This window comes from Elephas maximus, chromosome 8, assembly GCF_024166365.1.
Source record: "Elephas maximus indicus isolate mEleMax1 chromosome 8, mEleMax1 primary haplotype, whole genome shotgun sequence".
NCBI classification, from domain to species: Eukaryota; Metazoa; Chordata; class Mammalia; order Proboscidea; family Elephantidae; genus Elephas; species Elephas maximus.
Genome location: NC_064826.1, coordinates 104,723,266 through 104,750,369, shown reverse-complemented (window position 1 = coordinate 104,750,369; position 27,104 = coordinate 104,723,266). Strand labels below are relative to the sequence as shown.

At 43.7% G+C, this 27,104-nt stretch overlaps 1 protein-coding gene across 3 annotated transcripts in view; it reads left to right on the top strand.

Moving 5' to 3' along the window:
• GLI3 (GLI family zinc finger 3) overlaps positions 1–27,104 on the top strand; it is a 346,018-nt gene that overhangs the window by 94,974 nt on the left and 223,940 nt on the right. For 2 of the 3 annotated variants that reach the window (XM_049893964.1, XM_049893965.1), the window contains exon 3: positions 8,967–9,209. The exons of the other annotated variant lie outside the window; for it this stretch is intronic. In XM_049893964.1, coding sequence (XP_049749921.1) covers positions 8,967–9,209 — 243 coding nt within the window. The remainder of the gene's footprint in view (positions 1–8,966; positions 9,210–27,104) is intronic. 3 annotated transcript variants of the gene reach the window in all.

The window sequence follows — 27,104 nt, the reverse complement described above, 5'->3', positions numbered from 1 at the left end:
GCATGGTCCGTAAATTTTATTAAAAATACAATACTGCCATATGCTCAAGCTTTCTCATTACATGGTTTTCTAAAAACAGAAACATGCAGCATCCACACACCAGATGAAAGCAGAGAAATCTGCGTTCACTCCTGCAGCGTAAAAGATAGTAGAAAGGTTAGGAAATGGAACCTTTCTGCTGGGGGGTGGAGGGGAACCGACCCAGGAACCACAATTTCAAAGTGCAGCCAGAGGAAGCTGTTACACAGTGGTTTATTCCTCTGTGCCTTTATAAGAAAACCAGGCTCTGAGCCCTCCCGCCAAATGGGGGCTGGGGTAGATCTCCAGAGTGATAGGATCGTTCTTTTGGGAGGATGCGGGCTGAAGTGGCAGCAGCCTGGACACTCAGGCCTTGCAAACAGGCGTTTCATTGTTTCTGCTAAAGTGTTGGCTGTGGATCCAGTTATTGAATCTTAACTGCTCAGGTCTGGATGTGCAAAGTAAGAAAGAAAGGCTCTTAATTTGTTGCTTATAAAAGACTAAAAACCAAGTTCTCAAAGAAATCCCTAATACATAAATGTTCATGAGACTGTTAATCACAGATAGGCATAAACGCACTATTAAGCAGAAGGGAAAAAAAAAAAAAAAAAAAAAACGTGGCCCTCCTGGGAATTTATTGTACTGCCTTTGATGTAACTAATTAACTCACTCAGTGTAAGCAGCAACTAGCAACTAATAGCAGCCTAATAGAAGAAGCTTCATGAAATTTCAGAATTCTTAATTCAAGGAAGGGTTCTGGCACACTCACAGAAAATGAGGATTTTTTCCTTTCTTTTAAATGAGAGTTCACAGGGGTTCTCAAGGGTAAAACAAAAAACCTGTTGGCATCAAATAGATGCGGCATCCCACGTGCTACAGAGTAGAACTGCTCCATAAAGTTTTCTTGGCTGTAATCTTTATGGAATAAGGAGCCTGGGTGGCACATGTGGTTTTCGATCAGCCCCTAACCTAAAGATTGGTAGTTTGAACCCACCCATCGGTACTGCCGAAGAAAGGGCTGGTGAACTTCTTCCATAAAGATTATAGCCAAGAAAACTCGATGTAGCAGTTCTACCGTGTAACACGTAGGGTTGCCACGAGTTAGAGTCGACTTGATGGCAGTTTTTTAAAAAAATCTTTATGGACGCAGATCACCAGGCCTTCATTTTGTGGCACTGCTCAGTAGATTCGAACTGCCAATCTTTAGGTTAGTAATTGGGCACAAACTGTTTGAGTCACTCAGGGACCTGCTTGTTTTTTTCCCCCCTCTTCCGAGGTGCATGCAGGGTTTGGCTAGGGCTTTCTGTCTAGAATTTTGAAAGTTAGTTAGTCCAGTTGATTTATGCTTGGACATAAATGCCCCAGCATGCTTAGGGTAATAGTCCACAAAGTCCCAGGTCCTCAACCAAGTCCCTGTCATCAACACTCAGAAGCAACCTCTCAGGTGCAGAGCTGGAGTGGTAGACTCCTTATTTGTGATGGCTTAGAGGCAGGCATGAAGGAGAATGAATGGAAACCCTGCAGGCCCCAGGCATCCTTGGCAGGCCTCAGACAGGCTGATAGTGTTATCAGGCCTGATTCACCAGATAGGCAGTGCCTCATCCTTGTTATTATCTTTAAAAAAGGCAGGAGGCTGCTTGCTCTGCATACCATCATAGAAGGCGAGACAGCCATTTCAGGTTTTGCATTTTAGTTTATCTAAATTCCCATATTGCCTTTTCTGCCCACTCTCTTCTCTCCCTGGAACCTCTTTTGAAGTTGAATGGAGCTCTCTAAACTGAGCAGTTGGGGAGTCTGGCAAGTATTTCACCTTGGATTAAGCACTCGTCCATTGCTGCCCTGTTGCCCTTTGGAGCCAAGAGGTTCCAGTGAAGGACCAGGGGCATGTTGTCAGTCCAGTCTGCGTTTTCTTCTTTGGCAAAAAGAACACTAGAAATGTTAAAATAATTAAGATACTCATGACTCCCATGGAGGATATTTACTGTGTTGGCTTATTTCACCCTGCAACCTTCTGGTTGATGATTGCATTTCAGGAGGAGAGAGCTGCGCAGATGAGGGAGGGTTGTCACTTGGATTTCTCCATAGCTTCCACTTCTGTTGTAGCCCTCTCGTGTTGCAGGCCTGGCAGCGCCATTTAAAGGTTGCACACAAAGCGGAGCACTCGCTCCTGATCCATCTGGGCACTCCTTCTGTCATCAGTCATTGTCACTGGGAGATGTATGTGTAGCTGCATAAGGGCAGTGGCTGACCCCAGGGGTATTGGCAGTGTTCTTAGAGAAGGCCTTGTTTGCTCACTCCCTTTTGAAGCCCAGTTCTAGACATTCTAAGGGAGCCTAGGCATAACTGCAGTCTAGATGGAGAGAGGGAATATTCAGCTCTTAGAAGCGATGGGAACTTTATTTTCTCTGCCTAGCATAATTCGACAATGCTCCTGAATATACTTACCTGCTTCTCTTTTTCATTTCTGATCTCCCTTTGGTCCAGGTCTTGGGGTGAATTCTGAAACAGGGAGGCGAGGACTTGGGTTCCATTGGTTTTCGTTCAAAGAACATCAAAATGTAAATAAGTCCAAGAAATAAAAGCTGACAAGATGTAACACACGCATAATAGGAAAAAATCAAATAAGGCCCTTTCCAAACGTAGGGAGGCAAGCATAAAACGATGCTCTGTTTCTTGGTTGGAAGAGTAAGGTGGGACCTCAGGCTTCTGGAAGCATATTAAAACATCCAGTAAGGCACAAAGCCATTGGCTGAGCCTGAGAATACGATGGGCTGGATCGGCAGTGCTCTATAAGGAATGCACGTATCTTCAAGCCTGCGACGGAAAGAATCGAGGTTTTATGGGTAGTCCGTGGGGCTAATATGCTGAGTCCCAATGTTAGTTGCTTTAGAGTTTGCCCGTGACTTGGGGCGGTCCCATGTACGATGAAACGAAATACTACTTGGTCCTGCACCATGGCTGTGATTGGTTGCTGATCAAAGTATTGTGATCCACAGGGTTTTCATTGGCTGATTTTCAGAAGTAGATCCCCAGGCCTCTGTTTCCACTCAGTCAGGAAACTCTGTTGAAACCTATTCAGCATCATAGCAACATGCAAGCCTCTATTGACAGATAAGTGGTAATACTTGAGGTGCATTGGCCAGGAATCCAACCTGGGTCTCTAGCATGGAAGGTGAGAATTCTACCGGTGAACCACTAATGTCTCGCCTGAGTTCCCCTAGAGAGCACCCTATAATGGACGTTGATGCCCTTTTCAGTGTTTTCCAAGAATCGGTTTGTGCGGACAAAAACTCCATAGGAGGGTATCTGAGTTCTGAAAATTTTGGTGCAGAGAAATTTAATTACTTTTTCTGCCTTTCTGTTGGCATGGGAGGGTGATACAGACTCCAGGTATCATAATAAAAACTTACCTAGTAATAGACCTCTGGACCTGCTTATAGGGCAATGTGGATTCAGCAAAGAGGAGCTGGAGTTCTCACTCCATCACTTACTCGCTGTGGGGCACGGGGCCTCTTTCTGATCAGGGCGCTGGGCATCATGCCTTGTTCTATGTCCATGATTGGATTGCTGTGAGGATCAAATGAGATGGTATAAATTATAAAGCATCCTGTCAAGGTAAAGGATTATTTTTTTTTCTTAAGGCAGGGGGAGATGTTTGCTGCTAAGGAGTTAGCAGTAGCGATCTACATATTTATTGAGACTCAATCCTGTGTTTTAATTCATTTGAAGATGACTTTATTATGTCATTCAATACAGAAATGATGAGGTTTCGCATACCCAGACCTTCTTAAGTATGGAAATATTATTTTCTTGTTAGAATTCCATTCTGCTAGAAATTCGTACATCCAGTCTTTTTTTCCCCCCTTTAACATATTGTGTCCTGCCCCCCGCCCCATCCCCCCTTCATTTTGGCTCACCACAACCTGAGTGCTACTTTTCTGGGAAAGCCTGATATTCTGACTTCAGTTTTGTAATTTAATGATGGAGAGTTTCCTTAGTAAACCAAATTTAGAGTCCTAGAATGCTTATCTTATATCCAGACCTTGAACATAAAAGGCATTTTATACCCGCAATTGTTCATTTAATGAGCAATTGCAGAGTGCAGGCCGGTTAAGGGATTGAGCTATATGCACTATTATTGCAAGAAGTATTCCGAAATACCAGAAATAGGACGTAAGCTCTGATCAGGGAGACTGCGAGCACAATTACCTTCTTTTCAAATCCTTCTGTGACACTGCGGGAGGAAAAAGGACTTTGAAACTTGAAAGGAAAGAGCTTGCTTTCAACCTCAAAAGCTAGGAGGAAAGGGCTCTGAAATTTGCTCAGAATTCCCAATTCACCATTAGCCTGTTTCTTCCTTTAGCCTCAAGGCATTCTCCGCTTTTTGAAAAGATGTTAAGAAATTCAGTCACAATAGAGAGCCTAGTTTTGAACATGTTTCACTCGGTCCATTGAGGTCTGGGCTCCAGCCTTTGTGTGGGGTGAATTGAGCTGAGCGGCTAGCTGGTTGGGGAGAGGTGAATGAGGAGTCGCTGTGCAGTGGCAAATTCTGGCAAAGAAAAAAAAAAAAGCTCACTCCTTCCTTTATTTTACAATATGCATTCCTGTACAATCCCGCTAGTGGCAATATGTGGAGCTGAGCCTGTTCTTAAGTCAACACGGAGTACTTGGTTTATAGCAACTCTTGTTAAGTTTGTCTTGTAATTGAAGCTGCTGTTGACCTTGCTTGGAGACCATTTGTAAAACCGTTTATTTAGCATAAACTGAAATAATAAACCCTCCTTCTCTCAGGCTGATTGTGATAGGGTGACATTAGTTTGATTTAATGATTAGCCCCCTGACCCTTCTGCTGGAGAAAGGGGCTTGAATAGGGAGAGTTCCCTAGGAAGCACACAGAAAGAATACTAATGAGCTTGTTAAATTTAGCATGGCTCCAACCACTTTTAATTCCTCTAATGGGAGCAGCGCTGCCTCGAAGAGGGAGAGAGGGCAGAGGAGAGGGAGGAGAGGAGAGGGAAAGGAAGAGGGAGGCAGAGAGGCACCAGGAATGTTCCTAGAGGGTCTACACAGCTAGAGAAAGCTCACCAAGAAGAAGTTTGCAGAAAGTAGCTAGCCAAAGCCTGGGGACTGAGTTGTGAGTATTGTCGGTTCTCTTATGCTCTGTGTCTTCTACATCTTGGGGGAAGAGAGCAGTAATGGAATTTAAAGGGAATTTAGGGGGAACAGTTTAAAAATGGGTGTTAAGGGGGGAGTTTGACACGTGTACTGTGAGCTCCTGAACGGCTCATTTTGTTAGGGTGACAGGAGGTGTCCCTAGTTAGTGATGACTTGCCAAAAAAGTTTCGTTTTTGTACATTGGAAGAATCCTGTGAAACTTTTATCTCAAGTCCTGGGCGAGAAAGGAGTGCTTCCCCTGCGGTAAGGCGAGATGTCCGGTCTGCGAGCAGATGCTCAGGACAGCGTTTCCTTGAGTCCTGCGTCAACCACCACGATTCCTTTCTTTAAACCTTTATGGTAAACTTGCTAAGCAGTTTTTGCAGTGACGCAACTGTTTGATTTTTTCAGAGCTTATGACACTAAGGAGCGGCCAAGTTCATGTCGGTTGCTTTTGGATGAGTTTGGAAAATCTGGGACAGTTTCTAAAACACGATGCTTTGGGGGGCTCTCTGTTGGGGGGCAGGAATTTGTAACTTCCACTTGAGCACATATATAAAGGAGGAAAGAGCTACCGAGTGGGATTATGAGAGTATTTAAAATCATTCTCCCCCCAAAACTTTTTAGTGAATTGGATATTTCAGCTTGACCCCAGAGCCTGCAGCTGTTAAACATAGAGAAGCTCTAACAGTGGTCTTGTGTTTGGCTGTTAAAGTCTATTGGCAGATACTCTTGAAGCAGTGGGCTGTTTGCTTACATTTTTGCAGCCGACTTCTACTTGTTGCCATGGTGGACAGTATGTTTCTGTCAATAATTTGGCCTGGCATAGCCTGTCTGCACTGACTCTCAAACTTTATTGAACCATTCGGTTCAACTGAACAAGATTAGACAGCTTTCGTCTTTTGGCTTGCTGAAGGGGTTGCTAAATTTATAAGAGCAGGCAGGAATATTGCATGGAAAAGTTCTCCCTTTCACTGCATAGAGAGTGCTTTCAAGCTGGTAGCTGTTTGTATTCGGGAGCGTGTATTCTGTCAAGTTTTCATCTGAATGCCCATCAAAAGCAACTCAGCACACGAGGTAAACTTCATGAACTAGTTTTCTGCTGGAATGTTTTGAGGGGAGGAGAGGTAAAAATGTGGTAGCATCGATTTTAGTAAAAATAAGTCTCTTGGATGAGAATTTCCACATTAAAAAAAAAAAAAAATTCTTGCCAGCATTTAACTTTACTAGGGGAATGGCTTAATTTGTTCTATATTAAATATTTGAACTTTGGTTGTTTCTTGTTGTAACTTTAATATTCACACATGTTGGGTTCACTCTGATTAGGAAAATCACATAGCTGAGAAGGCACCCTCATTCCATTCGTCTTCCCCTTTTGTCCCCCACCCACTACGCTTCCTTCTCTTAGGAGGCTGAGGGTGTGGGTGAACTCTCTGGCCAGACCTGCCAATTATTGAATTATTCCTAATTTTGGATTCGGATGCTCATCATAAAGACACAGTTTCCAAGAAACTAAGTTTATTATAGGGATACAGTTTTAAGAGAAGAAAAGTTAATTTCTTTTAGGAAGATTAAGTGAAGGAAATCCTGTTTTAAACCTGGAGCTGATTAGTTGAGCTTGGGTTACTGTATTCATCTTTCCCACCGAATGCTAATTACGTGCCACAGCCGGGAGAGGCAGCCCCTCTTCTCGGTAAGGGTTTTCTTGGCCTTCCAAATAGAAAGTCCCATTCTACAGAATTTGCACCTCAGTGCTGGGAATTCACTTGAAGTTGAAATTTGAAAGAAGGGTTTTCTCCAGAGAGCAAATTAGTGGAAAATATGACTTGAGCCATTTGTAGGTTATAGGAATTTTTATAAAAGCTACTATAAGTTTTAGTGTTTTTGACATGTTTTTGCTGTTACATAACAGAAAACCCCTTAGTCTATAGCCTGCAACTTCACTGTTAATGAAATCCAAGGATGGACTAGTGCCTAAAAGTATTAGTCAGAAGGGAAAGTAATGCAGGCTTTAAAAAATTTTTTTTGTAGTTTGTTTTTAAATTACCAAAAGCATGGTTTGACTTGATCTTATAAAGACCAACATGTGCGAAAATGGAAGGTTACACCTGACTTTTTTTTTTAGTAGTTACTTGATAGATTAAACTCATAATTTATCCCTTAATTATAAGGTTTGGGGGTGAGGATCTACACAAAACAATATTAAAATAATGTTTCACAGTTACTTGGTGTAGTAGTCAGCAAATTCAGATGAAATATGTCTCATTGTCTATTCTGTTTTGCAAGTCATTTGGTAGGCTGAAAAAAAAATACATTGCTTTTTTCTTCAAGTTCCAGACATAGGCAGAAAGACTAAAGTTGCTGCTGGCATTAGGTTGTTCAAAACATCGGTCAACACAAAGCGGTAGCTGTTACTTCAGTTTATATTTTTCATGTTTGTGTTTATAGCTGTACTTTCTGTTGAATTTATACAAAGACGTATGAAGCTACTAAAGCATAATTTTCCTGGTTATGGGTCTTTCAGCTAGACATATCTGCTATCAGTTTATATTTTGGGATATGATGTGTTCAAAATCTGTCTGTCTAAAATATTACTTAGGTCCAAATGGTTTTTTTCCACTAAGGAGTGGAATGCAGTTCTTAAATCAGGTGTGTAAGAAGTGACCAAACAGCTTTGTTTCCGTCAGTACTTACCGGCCAGGGCACAGTGTGTTGATGACACGCAGAGCTTGTTTGGGAGTACGTAGCTTAGCGTGTGCGCCGTACTAACAATGAATCATCCACTTGTTGCAGATTCAGATAGCCAGTTTGGCTTAATTGTATGCATTAGTTCTTTGATCTGTTATTACAGAAAGGTCATCCAATCACAGTTGCAGACAATCATAGTGGATAGATGGAAAGATCTTAGAGATCAAAAGGAGCTGAAGTACTAGAGAGCTGGAATATCAAATATAGGTGGAATTTTGACGTGCTTTTCCTTACTTACTTGAAGAAATCTGGGTCCTACCAAAGCATACCCGTATATCAAGATAACTGGCCACATTCTTCACCCACCGAGCCTTCTCACACTTGGGACTTCCAGCCACACACGTTTTTCACCTTTGGCATCAGCTCTGGGGTATGGTCAGAAGCAGGAACCATCTCCACTGGGGACTGTAGGTTTTCATGATTGGCACCTTTATCCCTGTACCCAGTGGGTTTTCTGCCCCATTTCTTACTCTCTGAAATTTCTCAGTGGGTTACCAAATCTGACTTAACAAAAACACTAACTTCTGAATCCGCATCTAACACGTCATCCTCTGAGGAACAAAGAAGCTGCACCACCTAGAGCCACCCAGCACATCAGTGGGTGGCTGGACTTGTCATCACCCAGAGGCCTTTTCCTCCAGCACAGAAAGGGAAGCCAGACCGTCCCTTCCCAGGCCTCAGGCTGGAGAAACGTTCAGGTCTGCGTGGGACCTGCAGGGACTCTGGCAAGTCCATGGTTAAAAGCCTCACTAGCAAATTCAGCTGGAAGCTGGTGATGGTAATTTGTTCATCCCCTACATCTCAACTTAATAGTCCCATTTCCTGCTCCCCTTCGTCCACCCATTTGTATTTTGGACGCTTATTCATAAGCAATTTTTCTTACAAATATCCCTTCACGGTGTAGTTTTTGACGTTGCCATGAATGAGAATAGGCTTCTTTTAAGGTGGTGGTGGAGGTGGGGGTGTTACAGAGGAAGACCTAATTTATTACTAGTTTTCAGTTGCTCCTTAAAGTGGATCACAGTGTCTTGTCCTTCATTCTCTAGAGGATGAAAGTCCTGGACAGACCTATCACAGAGAGAGAAGAAACGCAATCACCATGCAGCCACAGAGTGTCCAGGGGCTCGGCAAAATCAGCGAGGAGCCTTCCACATCCAGCGACGAGAGGGCCTCGCTGATCAAGAAGGAGATCCATGGGTCCATCCCACACCTGGCTGAGCCGTCTGTACCTTACCGTGGGACAGTGTTTGCCATGGACCCCCGGAATGGGTACATGGAGCCTCACTACCGTAAGTGCTCAACGCTAGTCAGCGGGGAACGGTGTGTGCGTGCCTGCGTGCACACGCGCGCATGCTTACGTGCTTTCTGAATTATGTGGTCTGTATTAAACAAGAACAATCTATAAAAAGGTTTCATTTGCTTTCCACTTTTCTACTTCCTGACCTTTTTTTAAATCCTTAAACAGTGTCGGGCCTCAGTGGAGTAGCCTATGGGAAGGGGGTCCATTTGTGGCTATTCCACACGGACTTTTCCTGGGAAGTAGAGGTGGATTTGTTCTACCCACGTAGATGCTGAAGGAGGTAAACCAGTTGATGGCGGGGAGTTATTCAAGTGGGCTGCACTAAGAGAGGTCTTTAACAGCAGCTATTCCCAATTACGACTTTCTCATAATTGTTGAGGAGGAACAAACCTCTTTGAACAAATCAGTGCTAAACTCTTCAATGCGGATGATTTTCCTCGGCACTGCTGGTCTCTAACCAGCATCCTAGAAACTTCTGAAGCTCTTTCTCCAGCATCAGTACAGCTTAAGAAATTAACTAGGACTCCTGAACTCAAGTATACGATGATTTTTTTCCACAAAAGCAGAATAGAAAGAAAAATAAAAGAGTTGAGTTTATCTCTGGTCTGTTTCTACTTAAGAACTATAATTCGGTGGTGGAGTAATGAAGCTCATCCTGAGGTCTGGAAGCTTGCAGTCCCTGATTACAGATTTATCACCTAGCCAGGATACAGATTTGCCATTTAACCTTCAAGGCTTCAGTTCCAGATGATCCATGGAGCTCCAGAAAGGGGGACTGGTTTGTGTTTTCCTTTTTCCACATCATTCAGAAATTTTAGTGTGTGAAGGCAAAAGGTCATTAGTCAGATGACTGATTAGTGAGGACAGCTGATTAGCACATGTTTTTTTGCTCAAGAAAGTGCCCAGGATAAAAGCTAATTTCGTCCCTTCGTTAGTTGGCTTGCAGCAAGGGGGAATGTTCACTCATCAGGGTGCAGATCAAAGAGCCTCACACAACCTTAAGTCTCTGCAACTGCTTTTTTCCCCGGCCAGATTATATTGTTGAAAAAGATGGAACATACATTATTTGTTTAAGGGGAGAGAGCATTTTTTTAAAGTGGTCAGAAGCATGGAGGAAAAGGTTTTATGAATTCTTCTGAGCTTTTTTTTTTAACAGGCCACAACTTCTCTTTGAAAAGGGGTATTGCTCTGTTTAAAAAGTCCTGTTGTCACAGATGCAGGAAGGGAGAAGAGACATAGTTGCACGTTCTGTTCCTTCCCTGTTAAAGGTTTATTTCATTTTAGTTTTATTTTCTTTTAGGCATGAAGGTTTAAAATAGTATTGGTAGGATTTTTCTCTGAGAACGTTTCCAAGTGTTCTACCTTGTGTTGTTTGTGGGTCTCCATTTAAGATCTGTGTAGAAAATGTGAGGAAATCCTACGTATTTCTTACCTGTCTTTATACTCCCTAATACTATGCTTACTTAAAAACAAACAAACAAAAAAACTAGACTATTAGCCATAAACTCCCTGTATTGTTTTGTCCTTGTGTGTGAAGACAAAGTTGTCCCACCTCATATTTCTGTTTTGTTTCCTTCCCCAGATGCCCACCAATTAGTGAGGTATTTAATTAGTCAGGACAGCTGATGAGTACTTTTTTTTTGGCTGAAGAAAGTAGGCAGCTAACCGTTAACTTTCTCTCTGCGCCATTCAACTTGCAGCTTGTTCTCTTGGTTTGTTTGTTTCTAACGGTTTTCCCATTGAATCCTTTGCCTGCCGTTTGAGGGGCTGGGCTTCTCAACACCTGGGACATTCATCTTCTCTCCTCCACGTGTGTGTGACCCATCTCCTGGACGCTCAGTGGAAGTATTAACAACCATGGACACTGCAGAGCCCTTAGTGGGACTTGGATTCATTCACTGTCACTCAGTTTTTGGGGACATATCACCAATAAGATGGTCATCCTCCAGATTTTTTCACTGTGTTGTTCAAGCCACATAAAAAGTTATCACATAAAAATTATTTGATGTAAAAATTCAAAATCACATAATATGTTATCACATAAATGTTGCGTGATAACTTATAACCTATATATTGAAATGGCAGATGCCATTTTGACCCACCATCCCATCTTACTCTCTAAATTGGTCGTAAATAAATGATATCATTATGTATATAATATGGACAGGGAGGCCTAGAGGTTATTGGCTTAGGTCTCAGAGGATTTGGGTTTAAGTTGTGGCTTTGCCACTTACTGGCGGTGTGACCTTGGCCTAATATGTTGACCTCTCTGAGAATTATTTCCTAATGGTTTAATGGGAGTCATAATATTACTGCCTACTCCATGGTGTTATAACCAAAAAAAACCAAACCCGGCGCCTTCGAGTCGATTCTGACGTTCTAGTGAAAGTTAAATGAGGCAATGCAAATAAAATATTTAATAAAATCTTTGGCATGTAATTAAGCTCCTCAAAATTATTAAGGTGGTTCTTCTCTTTGCCTCACCTTCCACCACCTTTCTTTTACTTTTTCTTTCTCTTCCTCCTCCTCCTCGTATTCCTCCAGTTCCTCCTTATCTTTCTGTTCCTTCCCTCCCATCATCATCATCATCATCATCATCATCATCATCATCATCATCATCAAGTCTCTGATTAGTTCACTGTTCAAACCAAGTCAGATTTGTGCCTGTTGCTGTTTGGTTCAGTGTAGACTGGCTTTTCTCTGCCATACTCACTCACCTCTTCATTCCTTGTCATCTGTAAACACCGATGAGAGATGAGAAGATTGTAAACCTTAGGAAAAGGATTGGCATGGTTAGAACTGTGTCCTGTGACCTTCTGAACATAATCCTTTCTCTCTGAACTGAGGTAGATCAACTAATTTTTCTGTTCTGTAAGTGAAGCAGTTTTAAAGCTTTTAAATAAGTTTGAGTAGTCTTAACATTATAAATTCTTATTACAAAGTATCTTATGTAACTCAAATACAAGCTTAATACATGCTTAATAACAAAAGGCACAGGATTATTCATTCATATTAAATAATTTAAAGATGTTTTAAACTAACCTTCAAAGAGTCAGATAGAATATGGCTGTACCTTTTTTAGAGCCCTGTTAGATTATTTAATTTTCTGTCAGTGTAGAGAGTATTTTTTTTTTTAAATGTATTGTGGTAAAAATATGCATAACAAAACATTCACCGTTTTGCCATTTTTTATGTGTACAATTCAGTGACATTAATTATGTTCCCCATAGCAAGTACTTTTTAGGTACTTTGTCATCCAGTCTGTCTGTCTTATGTGGATGTAATCATCCAGATAAAGCTAATGGTGATTTCAATGCTGAAGCTGATAAATGATCAAAAAAAATATTTAGTGTATAAAAGAAATACCCTTTTTAAAAAAATGAGATAGAACATTTTGATCCGACTTGTTCCTTGAGGGTCGAGCTTGTGTAAGTCCTGCAACACTCCCAATAACACAGGTTCACGGCCAGCCTTTAGTAGCTCAAGGTTTAGAAACATCTCAGTAGGCAGGCCCTTTCCCTTGAGATGTTTGCTGGCTCTACTGGAGAAAAATGAAGACTCTGCTAATCCAGTGTCACTGGGTGTGGAAACACAGCAGTCCCTTTGTTTCTCTGTGGTTGGAAAATGTTGACTTTTCAAGGTGCCTAATTTGTGCTTCTATATATGCTAACTTTGTATTTCAAAAGTGTGGGCAGGCTTCCTGTAAGTAAGTCTGGAAAGGGGAAAATTGTTCTTTTTTCTCTCCGAAGGACATCTGTAAAATTTTTATTGCAGAAGATTTTATGATACCGAGGTAGGCAGTGTTGCATCTTCACGAATTTTAGTTAGGCAAGATTCCAAGTGTTTTAGGTTTTGTGGGTTTGACTTAAAAAAAAAAAAAGAAAAGAAAATCTAGGGGCAGCGGGCACTTCAAACATGTGCAACATATGTTTGGAAACCAATCCCCATGGGAGGTGCTGGGGGGTATTCTCTTAGGGAGGGTAGCTGTGGATGGGTTGTACATCCAGGCAAGAAAGAAGCTGTTCGAGCAGCATGGCTCAGACGTGCTGCGGTGCTGACAGGGTCGCTGCTATGGGATCACTAGCACTTTATAATTTGGCAGAGCGTGGGAGGGGCAGGATTTGGGGGGCCTAATCTGGTTGTACCCAAGTCAGGATAAGAACCCTGTGTCTCCTGCCCAAAGCTTTCTCAGCCATTTTATTCTGCCCGTTCCATTTGTAGGCAGTGATTTCAAACCACCATCACCGCACCCGTACCTTCATTTACTGTCCTGCATTTCTTCTTTTATAAGGTCACAAAGGCAGGTGACATAATAGTTAAAGCATTCCTGTACCCTGGCCGACACTTAACTTTTATTCTCTTCCCTGTTACACAAAACATGTGTTTCGTGGTCTCCCGTCTTTCTGTGAAGAGGCTCGTTTTCGTAACTATTTCTACAGGGATTTTTGTGTGGAGTTGCTAGATTTACTAGTTGTGTCAGAGCCCCTGCTGGCTTTATAAAGGCCTAGAAAGATGCCTCGTTTTCTGAAATTTAGGCTTCCTTTGCAGTTGTGTGCAGACTGCTTTCCTTCTGCCCCCAGCAGCTCCCAGGCAGTGATTCCTCATGGAAAATATGATTCATTGCTCCATGCAAATGTTTTGATTGAAAACATACCACTGGTATTCTTCCTTATGTTTCCCAGCTCAGATGACAGAGCTATTAGTTGCTAATTAGCAAAAACCTGAGGAATTAGCTTAAAGAAAAGAAACTGAATTTTTAATTGGCTTGCATCTATTTTCTGGGGGAAGCTGTTATGCTGAGTTTACTTACATCCTTGTGTGCTAAAAGAATGCGTGGAAGGTTTTTTTTCCTTACCTGTCTGTCTTTATATTAGGTGACTTCTGCACCCCTTGGAAATACGTCTTCTAAGCTGGTGGAAAAGAAGACAAGTATTTTACATATTTAATAGTTGCACCTGCTCATATTTCTCTTACTGCGGGAGTGTCATTTTGAGACTGTGAGAGACAAAAAAATGCCTGTGAGGCACAGATGAGTGGTTTAGAGTTGACCAAGCTGCAGCCGCAGAGGCAGTGACAGTTCCCTGCATACATAGTTCCATCCTCAGCCTGCATGTCTTTCACCGCCTTGGAGGACAACTGATGAGCCAATAAAAAAAAAAAAAATTTTTTTTTGGTCCCGCTAGGAAATTAGGTTATTTAACCAGAAAGGCTGATGTTGTGTTATACTTACGGGGCTTGGCTGGGTATCTTGCTTCCTTGGCTGTAAGTCTTGAATGGCAGGGGGAGCTGAAATGAGGGAATCCAAACCAATCCCTGAACCTTTGCAAAATGTTTTTTTTTTTTGCAATCCAGAGGTAATGTTTTAAGTCCAGAAACGATGAGCCGCTTTTGTAGACTTTTAAGGAGCTACATTGCAAGGTAACTGGAAAAAAAAAAAAGGCAGTAGAAATTTGTTGTCGTTAGCTGCCATCGAATTGTGACTCTCCGCACAACAGAACAAACGCTGCCTGGTCACTCGCCATCCCTGTGATCAGTTGTGGGTCAGACCTTTGTGATCCCCAGAGTTTTCACTGGCTAATTTTCAGGAATAGGTCACCAGGTCTTTCATCCTAGTCCGTCTTAGTCTGGAAGCTCCGCTGAAACCTGTTCAGCATTGTAGCAACACGCGGGCCTCCACTGATAGAGGAGTGGTGGATGTACGGGAGATGCATTGGCCAGGAACCAAATCCTGGTCTTTCACATGGAAAGCAAGAATTCTACCCCTGAACCACAAATGCCTCAGTAGGAATTTAGGGATGAATAATTCTTACTGTTTCAGAGTTGACTCTTGGCAGTGAATCTTGACTGCCCTGGCATCTGACGTGACTACGTGTGGTTCTCCATGTTGGTTTTGGGGGACAGCGAGTGAAACTGGGAACCAAAGGTGGGAGAAACACTGTTGTCTTTGGAAAAATTAGTTATTGATCTTACCATTTGATTTTGGGGGTATTTTCCTTAAGGGGGACCAGGTTGAAGCTTGAAGACTACCGAGGTGAGGAATAGAAATGCTAAAGGAGGCCATATTTTCTAGAGAAAATCAATGAGCCTGTCTGGCACTCTGCATGCCCTATCCCCGGCCCGGCCCTTCCTCCCACTTCTGTCCAGCCCAGTCCTCTTCTCCAGGCAGGTCAGGCTCCCCTTGGCCCCCTGCTCAGGCTGCTGTGTCCATTCCCTTGTGGCCCTTGCTCATAATGTCGTTCCTCCTGAAACAGTTCTTTGCTTTCCTCCTTGCCTTTAGTTTTAGCTTATTCTTCATATCTAAGAGGCACCTCCTTTGAAAGTCTTCTTAAAAGGTTCTTTTCCTACCCTGGATATCCAGTAGACACATAATTCTCACCTTTATTAAACAAGTCACAGCTGTTTCCTTGTATTATCCGTATCTACTGGCCTAAATTGTGGTTAATGTACTCAGCTGCTAGCTCTAAGTTTGGAGGTTCAAGCCCACCCAGAGTCACCTTGGAAGGAAGGCCTGGTGGATCTACATCTGAAAAGTCAACCATTGAAACCCTATGGAGCTAAAGTTCTATTCTGACACACATGGGGTCGCCATGAGTCAGTCAACTTGATGGCAACTGGCTTTTGTTTTTTTTCAATCTCCTTTAGAATAAATAAATTGGAAACCCTGGTGGTGTAGTGGTTAAGAGCTATGGCTGCTAACCAAAAGGTCAGCAGTTTGAATTCACCAAGTGCTTCTTGGAAACCCTATGGGGCAGTTCTACTCTGTCCTGTAGAGTCGCTACGAGTCAAAATCGACCCAGTGGCAACAGGTTTGGTTTTTTAAGAATAATATAATTTGTCCAGGGCAGGTAATTAGCTGCCACCAGAATTCCTGGGGCAGGAGTGGGGGTGCTCATTGATTCCATGGTAGAACAGAGAAGGAGGGAGCTGGTAGGCTGGTAGCTTACAGTCACACCTGAGACGAAGTTCCAGGCAGCCGTTGTCCAGAGCCTCTCCATCATGGGTGGCTACTTGGCAATTTGACGAGACTTTGATTTGTCTGCTTCCATTTTACCATTTACTTATTGTATGCCACCTCTGATCCAAACCTCGCCACCCAGTCCTTTCTGAAAATAGGCAAGTTCTAAGGTCTTTATGGAACAGGAGACATTTTTATGTAGTATATTTTTGAAACATCACAATGTTTGCTTTCACATACAGCATTTTTAAAATTGCTAGATTCTTGTAAGAGATGGCTTGGGGTACTTTGGAAGAAGTGGGTGATGTATTTATTCATAGAATTAGATGAGAATACTGGGTTTAGATACAGTGGGATTACCACAGGTGATCCACCTCTTCACATGTTTTGACACCCATTTAAAATCCAGCAGGCAGGTATTTTTCTTGCAGATGAGGTGAGTGTGTTAGTATTTGTTTGCCCTTTTCCAAATTTCAGTGATTCGTCTTATCTTCAGTAACCTCCAGGCAATTCACGATTCTGGTGACATCCCAACTTTAGTGCTCTAGTATAGCCCATGTTAATGGGAATTCCCGACCTACACCTCAATATGGGATCATGAATCCAGTTGTTTAGATTCCACTTACTTATTTTCCTTTTCTAATTTGGCACCAAGCCAACAAAAGTGGCACTTATTTTTTAATTGCTTATTCCCTCCCCCCTCCACCCCCTTCCTTCCGTTTTTCCTTTCTTCTTTCTTTCCTCCCTGGAGTAAAGCATGAGAAACCCAGCAACCCCTACCATTCCACAGCCATCAGCTAACAGCTTTCTGTCCCATTTGCTATTAGAGGCAACGTTATCCTTGGCCCTTCTCCTTTTTCTTGTATAATTAAAGAATGTTACCTTTGATGTCTCTTGAAAGCTGCATCTCCTATCCTGCTTTAGCTTTCTTGATCTTGTACCTATAAATTTGTGCTGCGTCTTCATTCTCCTTAGTGAAAGGGCTTGATTTTCTCTCTTTGTGCCTTTCATAGTCTGATGTAACGTAGGATAACCAATCTGGCATTTTATTGCCCTGTCTTTCCTATGTTCTGAAATAGTTTGGGTTCTCGTAGAAGTCTTTGAAAAGTATCCATCTTCCTTGATTCTTTTAGCTTTTACATTTGGTGGCCTTTGGGTCTCCCTTGAAATGAATTCTCATTTTCCTCATGTCTTCTTTCTTTTGGGGGGGTCTAGAGTCGGTATCGACTCAACGGCACTGGGTTTTTTTTAGGCTTTCCATTAACCTTAGTTTTTGATGAGTTTCTTCTTGTTAGAATAAAACTAATAATGATTCCGTTGGATTCATTCAGTTATTCAATTTTTTTTTTTGTCAATTCTTTCATTTGTTAATATGTGCTTATTGTGCGTCTCCTAAGTGGTAGGCAATGTTGAACACGATGGGTGTGGTCCTACCTCTCTTGAGCTTCAGGCTAGTGGGACTTAGAATGGCTAAGAGCTCAGCTGTTAACCAAAAGGTCTGCAGTTCCAGTCGACCAGCTGCTCCTTGGAAACCCCATGAGCAGTTCTGCTCTGTTCTACAGGGTTGCAAGGAGTCAGAATCAACTGGATGGCAATGAGTTTGTTTGTTTAAGTCAATCCAAAAGGTCAGTACAAAGTCAGCCTCTGAAGAGACCAAACAATATCTGACCCAGACTTAGAGAGGCCAGAAGGCTTCCTGGAAGAAGTGACATCTAACTAAGACTTAGAGAAGTGAGGGAAGAGTAATCTAGGCTGAGGGGAACATTTGGAAAGGCCTGGAGCTTGTAGGAGAACCTCACACTTCCAAGGAATTGAGAAAAAGCTCTGTGGTTGAAGGGCAGGTTTCAAGAAGGGGTCCAGGCAGAAGGGCTTCTTGTAATTTGAGAGCCACAGCCAGCTGTGATCTAGTTGATTCTGACTCATGGGGACCCCGTGTGTGTGTCAGAGTACAACAATAGGGTTTCAATGGCTGAAGTTTTTCAGAAGTAGGTCGCCAGGCCTTTCTTCTCCCAGGCACCTCTGGGGGAACTGGAACATCTAACCTTTCCATTAGCCTAGTGCCTTAACCATTCGCGCAGCCCAGGGATTCCCTATTGGGAGCAGTGGGGAGTTATTCCTCTGATACATTCAGTGCTAGCCAAGACTTGTTTCCTGGCTGTTTAGATTTTGTAATAGACCTTTGGGTAACCACGTTCCCCGTTACTAACGGGGATATTCTTTGCCACAGAGAGTGTGGTTCCCAGTTCTCCTTGGGATTTGCTGGCGTGCAGTTACCATCATGGCCCCTTCACTGAGCACTCTCCAGCTGCTGGTTCGTTGGTCATCAAGTATGTGCTGCTGCTCTCCTCGCGTAAGCAGTCACGTTTTCCCCAAAGACAACGAAATCCATTTCTATTTTTTCTCAGAGGGCAGAACTTTTTTGTATTAGGTAACACAGTATCTAGATCTCAAACTATAAATCCCAAACATCAGGAAATACATTTAGTTTAATTTCAAATGAATTAAGAGTATCCTGTTTTAAGACGCATTTTAATTTGTAAAGATAATATTCGCAGTGGGGGGAAAAATCCTTGAGTTTCATTTTTTTGGAAGACTCCCAAATCCCCTAGTATCAGTCAAGCTCGAGAAATTGTACAAAGGGGCCCACGGTGAGGTTGGAGATAGGGGCCAGAAATAACAAAGTGGAATTCCGCTGGGAAATCCAGTAGCTGATACCACCAGGGAGAAATAAGAACAAAGCCTTCCATTGGTGGAGTAAGCCCCCAGGCCGGCCTGGACTGGAAGAATCTGAGGAGATGGCGGGACCAGGGGGAGGAAGCTTGCATCCTCCCCGTGGGGAGCTGCAGGGCTAATCAATGGCATTGTGCAGATCACTGGGAGCCCTCTCTAGGAAGTGGGGTGTTTACCTCGAGCACTGGGGGACCCCAGTCTGCATCCTGATTGAGCTAGTGAGTGGAATAATAGAAGGAGGCCCTGCGTGTTTCCTAGGTAATTTAGAGAGTAGCCCAGAGGTGTGGGGAGGGGGGGTGGTGTGTGCGCTAAGAAACACCTCATCTTCTCTCAGTTTGCTTTCATTGAATAAGGCTGCTCTCACATTTGGCAAGATTTTGCATTTCTTTTCCCTGTCCCTAATTTTTAAGTAAGGAATGTCATGTTCCCACTGGGAACATAACAGAATTTGGTATAGTTTTCCTGTGACCTGGCTCCCTGCCTGGAGATCTGTGACTCCATCTGACACGTGGAGACTGTGATCCCGGGCTGACTCAAAGAACAGGACCAAATGAGTTGACTCTTTTGCTGAAACGTGCACTTTACTTCCCTGTCTAATGTGTATATGTCTGTGGGATGCATTTTTATTTATGTAGTCTCTATCTTTTATAGGAGCCCTGGTGGCGCAGGGGTTGAGAGCTATGTCTGCTAACCAAAAAGTCAGCAGTTCAGATCCACCAGCTGCTCCTTGGAAACCGTATGGTTCAGTTCTACTCTGTCCTACAGGGTTGCTGTGAGTTGAAATCAACTCAACAGCAACAGATTCTCTTTTCTTGTTGTTGTTAGCTGATTTTCAGAAGTAAATCAGCAGACCTTTCTTCCTAATCTGTCTTAGTGTGGAAGCTCTGCTAAAACCTGTTCAGCGTCATAGCAACTTGTAAATGTCCACTGATAGATGGGTGGGGGCTGCGAATGAAATGCATTGGTTAGATATTGAACCTGGGTCTCACACATGGGAGGTGAGAATTCTATCACTGAACCACCACTGCCCCCATTAATGATAATAATACTCAGAGGAATAACATGTTTTAAACACTTCTGATCACACTCCTGATGTGCCCTCTTTCACGTCTTACTCCCCTGGGTACAAGATTCGTGGTGTTTATACTCAGTAGAAAAATTCCACGCATTGTTTGAGAGCCTGCTATGAGTCAGACACTGTTCTGGCCCTGAGGATACAGCTTTACCAAGAGAGATCAGAGCCTTGCTCTCAGGAAGCCAGCCTCCCAATGGAAGGAGACACACACCAAACACCTCGGCAGGTGGAGCTCTGAGGAAGATAAAACGGGGATGTGCTGGAGAGGGACTCAGGTGGGGGTAAATGTCGCTTAGACTGCGTGGTCAGGTGCAGGGGAGACCACACTTAGGAGGTGCCTTCCCAGCTGACACCTCCTGGGGAGATCTAAGGGGAAACCATTCCACTTACAGAGGTCTGCTGGGCACAGGTCCAGGAGCAGGGAGAAGGCTAGTAGGCCGGGCTGGTGAGGGCATGAAGCAATGGGGGCAGATGAGGTTCTGGGGAGGTGAGGCCAGACCCTACAGGTCAACGGAAAGCCCCTGAGGGACTAACGTGATTTGATTTATATTTTAGAAATCCCTGGCTGTTGGAATGTGGAATTAGGGAAGTGACTTAGCAGACTGCTGCAGTGGACCAGTCGAGAACGGAGCCCTCTCTCTTCAAACTGTAGCCGTGTGTTATGCCCCAGGCTTTGCTCTTGAACTCATTTCATCCCCATAGCAGCCCGATGAGGTAGGAGTTGGGATTTTCCCATTTATAGTTGAGGAAGCTGTGGCACAATAAGGGTAAGTTAGTTGTAACAATAAGGGTGTAAGTAGTGAAAAAGTGGTAGAACCCAGGTTTGGACCCAGCAAGTTTGGCTCCAGAGCTCAAATTCTTAGCCAGCACCCCACACCAAATGGGTGCGCTCTTAGAAATGGCGTTTGGTCTCCGGGAACCGGCAGGACCTTTGAGCATCAGTCCTGGCCTCCAGACCTGTGCCAGGGCCAGGCTAGGTGGACAATAGTTTGGCCTAGTCGGTTAGGGAGTACTAGTGGCAGCAGGCCATTGTAATGAGGCAGGGGATTGGAGGGAGAAGCATGGAGTGGAGGGCAGTTCTGACCATCATGCTCGCCCTCCAGGCTTTGCCTGGCGTGAGAGAGCAAAGGCTGGTGCTGGTCATTGCAGTTTTGCATTCGCTGTGCTCTACATGTGCCTCTGTGGCAGAGAATGAGAAACGTATCTTTAATTTACACTTCCCTAAAGAATTTTGGTTAAGAGCTTGGCTGCTAACCAAAAGGTTGGTTGTTCCAGTTTACCAGCCACTAGCTCTACCCTGTCCTGTAGGGTTGCTATGAGTCGGAATCGACTGGATGGCAGTGAGTTTTTTTTTTTTTTTTTTTTAATAGCTGCATCGGAGCCCTGGTGGTGCAGTGGTTAAGAGCTCAGGTGCTAACCAAAGAGTCGATAGTTCCAACCCACCAGCCACTCCACGGGAGAAAGCTGTGGCAGTCTGCTTCCGTAAAGACTACACCCTTGAAAACCCTATGCGGCAGTATTACTTTGTCCTATAGGGTCACTGGGAGCCTTGGTGGTGCAGTGATTTTAAGAGCACAGCTGCTAACCAAGAGGTTGGCAGTTCGAATCTACCAGCTGGTCCTTGGAGACCCTATGGGACAGTTCTACTCTGTCCCATAGGGTTGCTATGAGTTGAATTGACTCAATGGCAATGGGTTTAGTTTTTCGTTTTTTTTATAGGGCCACCATAAGTCAGAATTGACCTGATGTCAATTTTGTTTGTTTGTTTACAGCTGAATTAGATTTCCTGGGTGGCCCAAACGGTTAAGCAATTGACTAGTAACCCAAAGGCTAGAGGTTTGACTCCACCCAGAGACACTTTGCAAGAAAGACCTGGTGATCTGTTACTGAAAAATCAGTCATTGAAAACTCTATGGAGCACAGCTCTACTCTGACACACATGGGGTTGCCCTGAGTTGGAATCGACTCAACAGCAAGTGGTTTGGTTTGGTTTTATAGCTGAATTACGAGGAGGCACCTTGTTCTTCTCTGTGACCCTCTGCTTTGGGGGATCAGGCAGTAGCAGTTCCAATAGCAGCCCATCTGCGGGGTATTTGCTGTGTTCCAGGAGGTGGGCTAAAGGCCCTATTGCATTATCTCATTCAGTTCTCACACAAACCCATTTAGTGCAGAGTTAACGGAGCTTTGGAGCAAGTATGTGACTTGCCTGTTTTGAGTCCGGCCTCCCAGGCCGTGGGTCTGAGAGAGAGAACAGGGAGGCCTGGGCTTGCCCCTTTCCCCTATGTTGTTACACTTTCTCTTCCCCACTGTGTTTCTGTTTCCCCGGTACCAGGTCCTTTTGATGGAGGGGTGGCTTTTGGAACACAGGCTGTCTGCACAGAATCAAGCATTGATTCGTTTTTTGAACTCTCAGTATGAAAGAACAGCCTATATGAATGATGGGAGCTTTCACATGTCGGCAGAATAATGCAGTATCTGGCCCTACCCTGGCCTTTTCTGGGGCCAGTCCCACCAGCTGTGCAGAAGCCACCCTGCATCCTTTTCCTGTCCCTGTGTGCAGGCCCTTACGCAGGGCAGCCAGCCACCTTCACCCCACCCAGGGGAAAGACAGCCACTGAGGGGAAGTGGCCTGGGTGTAGGAGTGAGGGAGAGGGAGAGAAATTGGGTGAGAAAGATATGGAGGGGGGGGCGGAGAGAAAGAAAGGGAGGAAGAGAAAGGTAGGGAAAAGTTGGGGGGCAGGGAGAGAAGGAGCGAGAAGGGACAAAGTGAGAGGGAGGGAGGGAAAGATACAAGGAGGGAGAGGAAACCTTTTTGCACAAAGACATCACAGTCCCACTAACATGGATAGTTCTTTGTCCCCTGACTTTCATGTCTCAGATAAACTGGAAGAATCTCAGAGAAGCAGTGAAGAATGATGAAGGGGCTGGAGGAAATGATTTATGAGGAAAGATGAAAAGGACTGAATATGGATAACGTGGCCAGTGCAAGCTAAAGGAAGAAATGACAATGCCCAACGAATAAAGAAATAGGTGTTAAGGCAGGCCAAGACGGGCGTGAGGAGCCGTGGTAGGAAATCTGGGAAGACAGACACAGAGAAGACCCATGGAATTCCTTTATGTCTTGGAACCTTGAGGGAGACGAATGCTGGCTTTAAAGACTGTATGAGACCCTGTCAGGATAAAGTTATGTTTTTCAGGAGACTTTATTTCACCTGAGATCTATCTGGATCCAGGTAATAAAGATGCATGTTGTACCAATGCTTCCACTGTATGGGGGGGCACGGGACAGGGGAGGGTGAGACTTTGAAGAGAGACTGCTATCCGGTGAGGTACTTCTTCACTGCACCAGAAAACCAAACCTGTTGCTGTCCAGCCAATTCCAACTCACGGCAACTCCCTATGTTACAGAGTTGAACTGCTTGATCAGGTTTTCTGTTTGCGCTCAGCTGCTAATCAAATGGTTGATGGTTTGAACCCACCCATGTCACCGAAGAAGAAAAGGCCTGGAGATCTGCTTCTGCTAAGATTACAGCCAAGAAAACCCTATGGAGCAGTTCTACTCTGTAACAGATGGAGTCGCCATGAGTCGGAATCGGCTCCACAGCAGCTAACAAGAACAGCAATCTTTATGGAAGATCACCAGGCCTTTTTCTTCTATGGCTCTGCTGAGTGGGTTTGAACCTCCAACCTATAGGTTAGTAGTCAAACTCAAACCATTTTTGCCACCCAGGAACTTTCTTCACCTCTAACTAGAAAAGAAACCACCGCCATCGAGTTGATTCCGACTCACAGCGACCCTATAGGACAGAGTAGAACTGCCCCATAGAGTTTCCAAGGAGCGCCTGGCAGATTTGAACTGCCGACCTCTTGGTTAGCAGCTGTAGCACTTAACCACTACGCCACCAGGGGTTTCCCCTCTAACTAGAGTAGTCTAAAAATTGTGGGAAATTGTTATCAGGCTTTCAGGGAAGGCAAAGGAGTGAGTGACTTCTTTTGTGTATTTATTGGTTCCCCTACGTTCATTGAGCTACACACACTGTCAAAATAAAAGCTATGACCCTGGCTCTTGATTTTGTATTTTGGGGAGCGAAAGCAAGAAGTACCACGTGAAAACAATTAAGTAACATATCAACAATCTAAAATAGCAAGATGAAAGGCACAACCCCAGTCTGCTGAGAGTGATTTCTGATTCCAAGAGGGTTTCACAATAGCGGTTTGACTCCACAGCAAATTTAAATCCAGTATGAAATTTCTCCTAATTAACATTTCCTTCCATCCTCCCAAATATCAAATTTATGGACTCGAAGAAATTCACAGAACACATATGCCGATGCTGCGTTTTCTTCCTGATTGATCCGTTCCAGCTGTTATTAACTTTAATGTCTGACTTTCATTAATTTATGAGGAGTTCGGAGCTGCAATCTAGAATGCTCCCCTGAATGTGAGACTTTGTGGGGGCAAATCACACATTAGTTCACCCTGACCTTTGCTAATATTTCAGCCGAGCATGTTAGTTTATGGTTGTCTAATAACCTTTGGGGTGCCCTGGTGGCGCAGCGGTTAAGAGCTTCCACTGCTAACCAAATTCATCAGCCGCTCCTTGGAGACTATGGGGCAGTTCTACTCTGTCTTACAGGGTCTTTATGAGTCTGAATCGACTCCACGGCAACAGGTCTGTGTGTGGTTTTTTTTTTTTTTTTTGTAATAACCTTTGGAGGGCTTTTCAGACTGTGCATATTCAGTTATGTCCTGAGGGCGGCACAGAGTTAGTCATTATCAGTGCGGATCTTACCACGCCTGGCACCTGATTGATCAGACCCAAGTGTCCTCAGCATACCTAGTTTGTCATGTGTTTCCTGCCGCCCAAAATCTAGTAAGCTCTTAAGTAGCAGGTTTCCTGGGATTTATAGGCAGGCCCTCTGATCTAGGGTGGATCAGAGTTTTATGTGGCATTCCCTTTTTAACATCAAAGCTGCTGAAAATGCTCTTTTCCTCTCTTAAACACCTCCTAGGAGTCCCTGAGTGGCGCAAATGGTGAAGCGCTCAACTAGTAGACAGTGGTTGGCAGTTTGAACTCACCCAGAGATGTCTTGGAAGACAGGCCTGGCGATCTACTTTCAAAGGGCCACAGTCTTGAAAACCCTATTGAGCAGTCCTACTCTGCACGCGTGGGGTTGCCATGAGTTGGAATGGACTCGACGGCAGCTAGCAACAGTATACACCTCCAGATGTTTCACAGACTCAAGGCACCGACTCTGGGGCATGATTCAGGTGCAGTTTTTGGTGGAGATTTTTCTTAAACAAGAATCATTTTCAAACTTTGGTTATTTGAACACAGCATTTCATGTTGCTGACCACGTGTCCTTACTGTCCAGGTGCATGACTACAGCACACGGTGATGACGAGGCAAGTGTCCGTACTTGGGATTACCTGCCCCATCCCCCACAGGAAGAGTTTAGAGACCCGCCTGATAGATCCTTTTTGGAAATCTACTCCCCTAGGATACTCTGAATGAGAAAAAATTCTTCATTTTTGGTAACAGTGTAGCCTTGTTTCTCTGACACCACTCTTCTGCTATTAATCTTCAGAGTTCCTACTACGTGGGCGCTCATTTTTTTTCTGTTGCTTTCTCTAGAGTATGAAGATCCCGATTAAGAGCTCTGTCAGGCAGATGGTTGCTCTGAACGCTGTGATTGGCCCCTCTTTCGGGAAGATTTGAGATCCTACAGGGTGACCATGTAGTGTCAAAGCATGAGCCCTGTCACTTGAATTCCCCAACATGGCCGTGTGGAGGGGATCCAGGGAAAGGAGTTAAGAAAGAGGCCCTGAATCAAACTGGGTGAAAAGCTCAAAGTCTGTATTATATGATTCACTTTTGGAGTTGGTGAACTTGGAGGCCTCAGCAATACTAATGATTCTATGTGTAATACCCTTGCTTCTCTTTAGTTAGTTAGTAATAGTTGTGACCAAGGTGAAGTATTTATTTCAGAGTTATTTGTTCATTTGGGTTCAAACCTAGTTTTGCAGAGAGCCAAGGTGGAAATCAAAACTTTCTGAGGAGTTAGAACTATTTTTTCCCTGTCAGCAGGTCTGATGACAAGGAGCCCTGGTTGCACAGTGGTTAAGCACTCCACTGCTAGCTGAAAAGTCGGCGGTTTGAACCCACTAGTGGCTCTGAGGGAGGAAAAGACCTGGCAATCTGTTCCCGTAAAGGTTACAGCCTAGGAAACCCTATGGGGCAGTTCTGCTCTGTCATATTGGGTCCTTATGAGTTGGAATCAACTCAGCGGCACACAAAAACACTAACAGTCTGATGACAGTAGGTAATATGGTTTTGTTTAAGTTGTATTTGTGCCTCTTAAAAATTTCATTCTTTAAAGTAAGTATTTTTAAAAGGAGCTTCTCTGTTAGAAATTAGCATTGAAAGTGACTGCTTTTCGTGTGTTCTGAAACTGTAGGAAAGATGATTGCACCCGGATGATAGATTTAGTAACAGTGGTGTTTGCTTATAGGCAGAGCATGAAAGCAGCTGATTCTTGATAAGTGTTCTTGATCAATTACTTGTGTTCTTAGTGCTGGACTAATATTTAAATGCCTTTTAGGGTCTTTTTCCGGTCATGAATAAATGCTTCTCACGAGCAAACTCTGCTCAGTGCTTCACAAAACCAACATGCTTCGTGATTGCTCATCACACTCAGGTGATGTCACAGGCAACTGAACAATTAGTGCTAATATTCTGAGGATACCAAAGTGGAATGAGACTTGAGAGGCTGAGTCTCCAATCAGTCCCCCTTAGGAGTTGTAGAGGGGTTTTCCTAGGATTCCCCTCAGGGTGATACTCAAAAATGGGAGTACTGAGTAAGGTAGAAGTGCTGTTACTGTTCTGGAAAAACTGACCTTTTTTTTTTTTTTTTCCTGCAAATATGGTAAATATTTGATTACTCTGATAATAATTTGTTTTCCTCAGGAAAGATCCACAAAGATACCTTGAAGTTCTCTTTATAATTTAGCTTTTTATTGCATTATTGTTAAAGTTATATTTATAAGTGACAGTTTAATAGATCATAAAGGATAGAGGAGTTTAGGATGGAAAGCTGCAGCCACCCCCTCTTCCTGATCCAGCC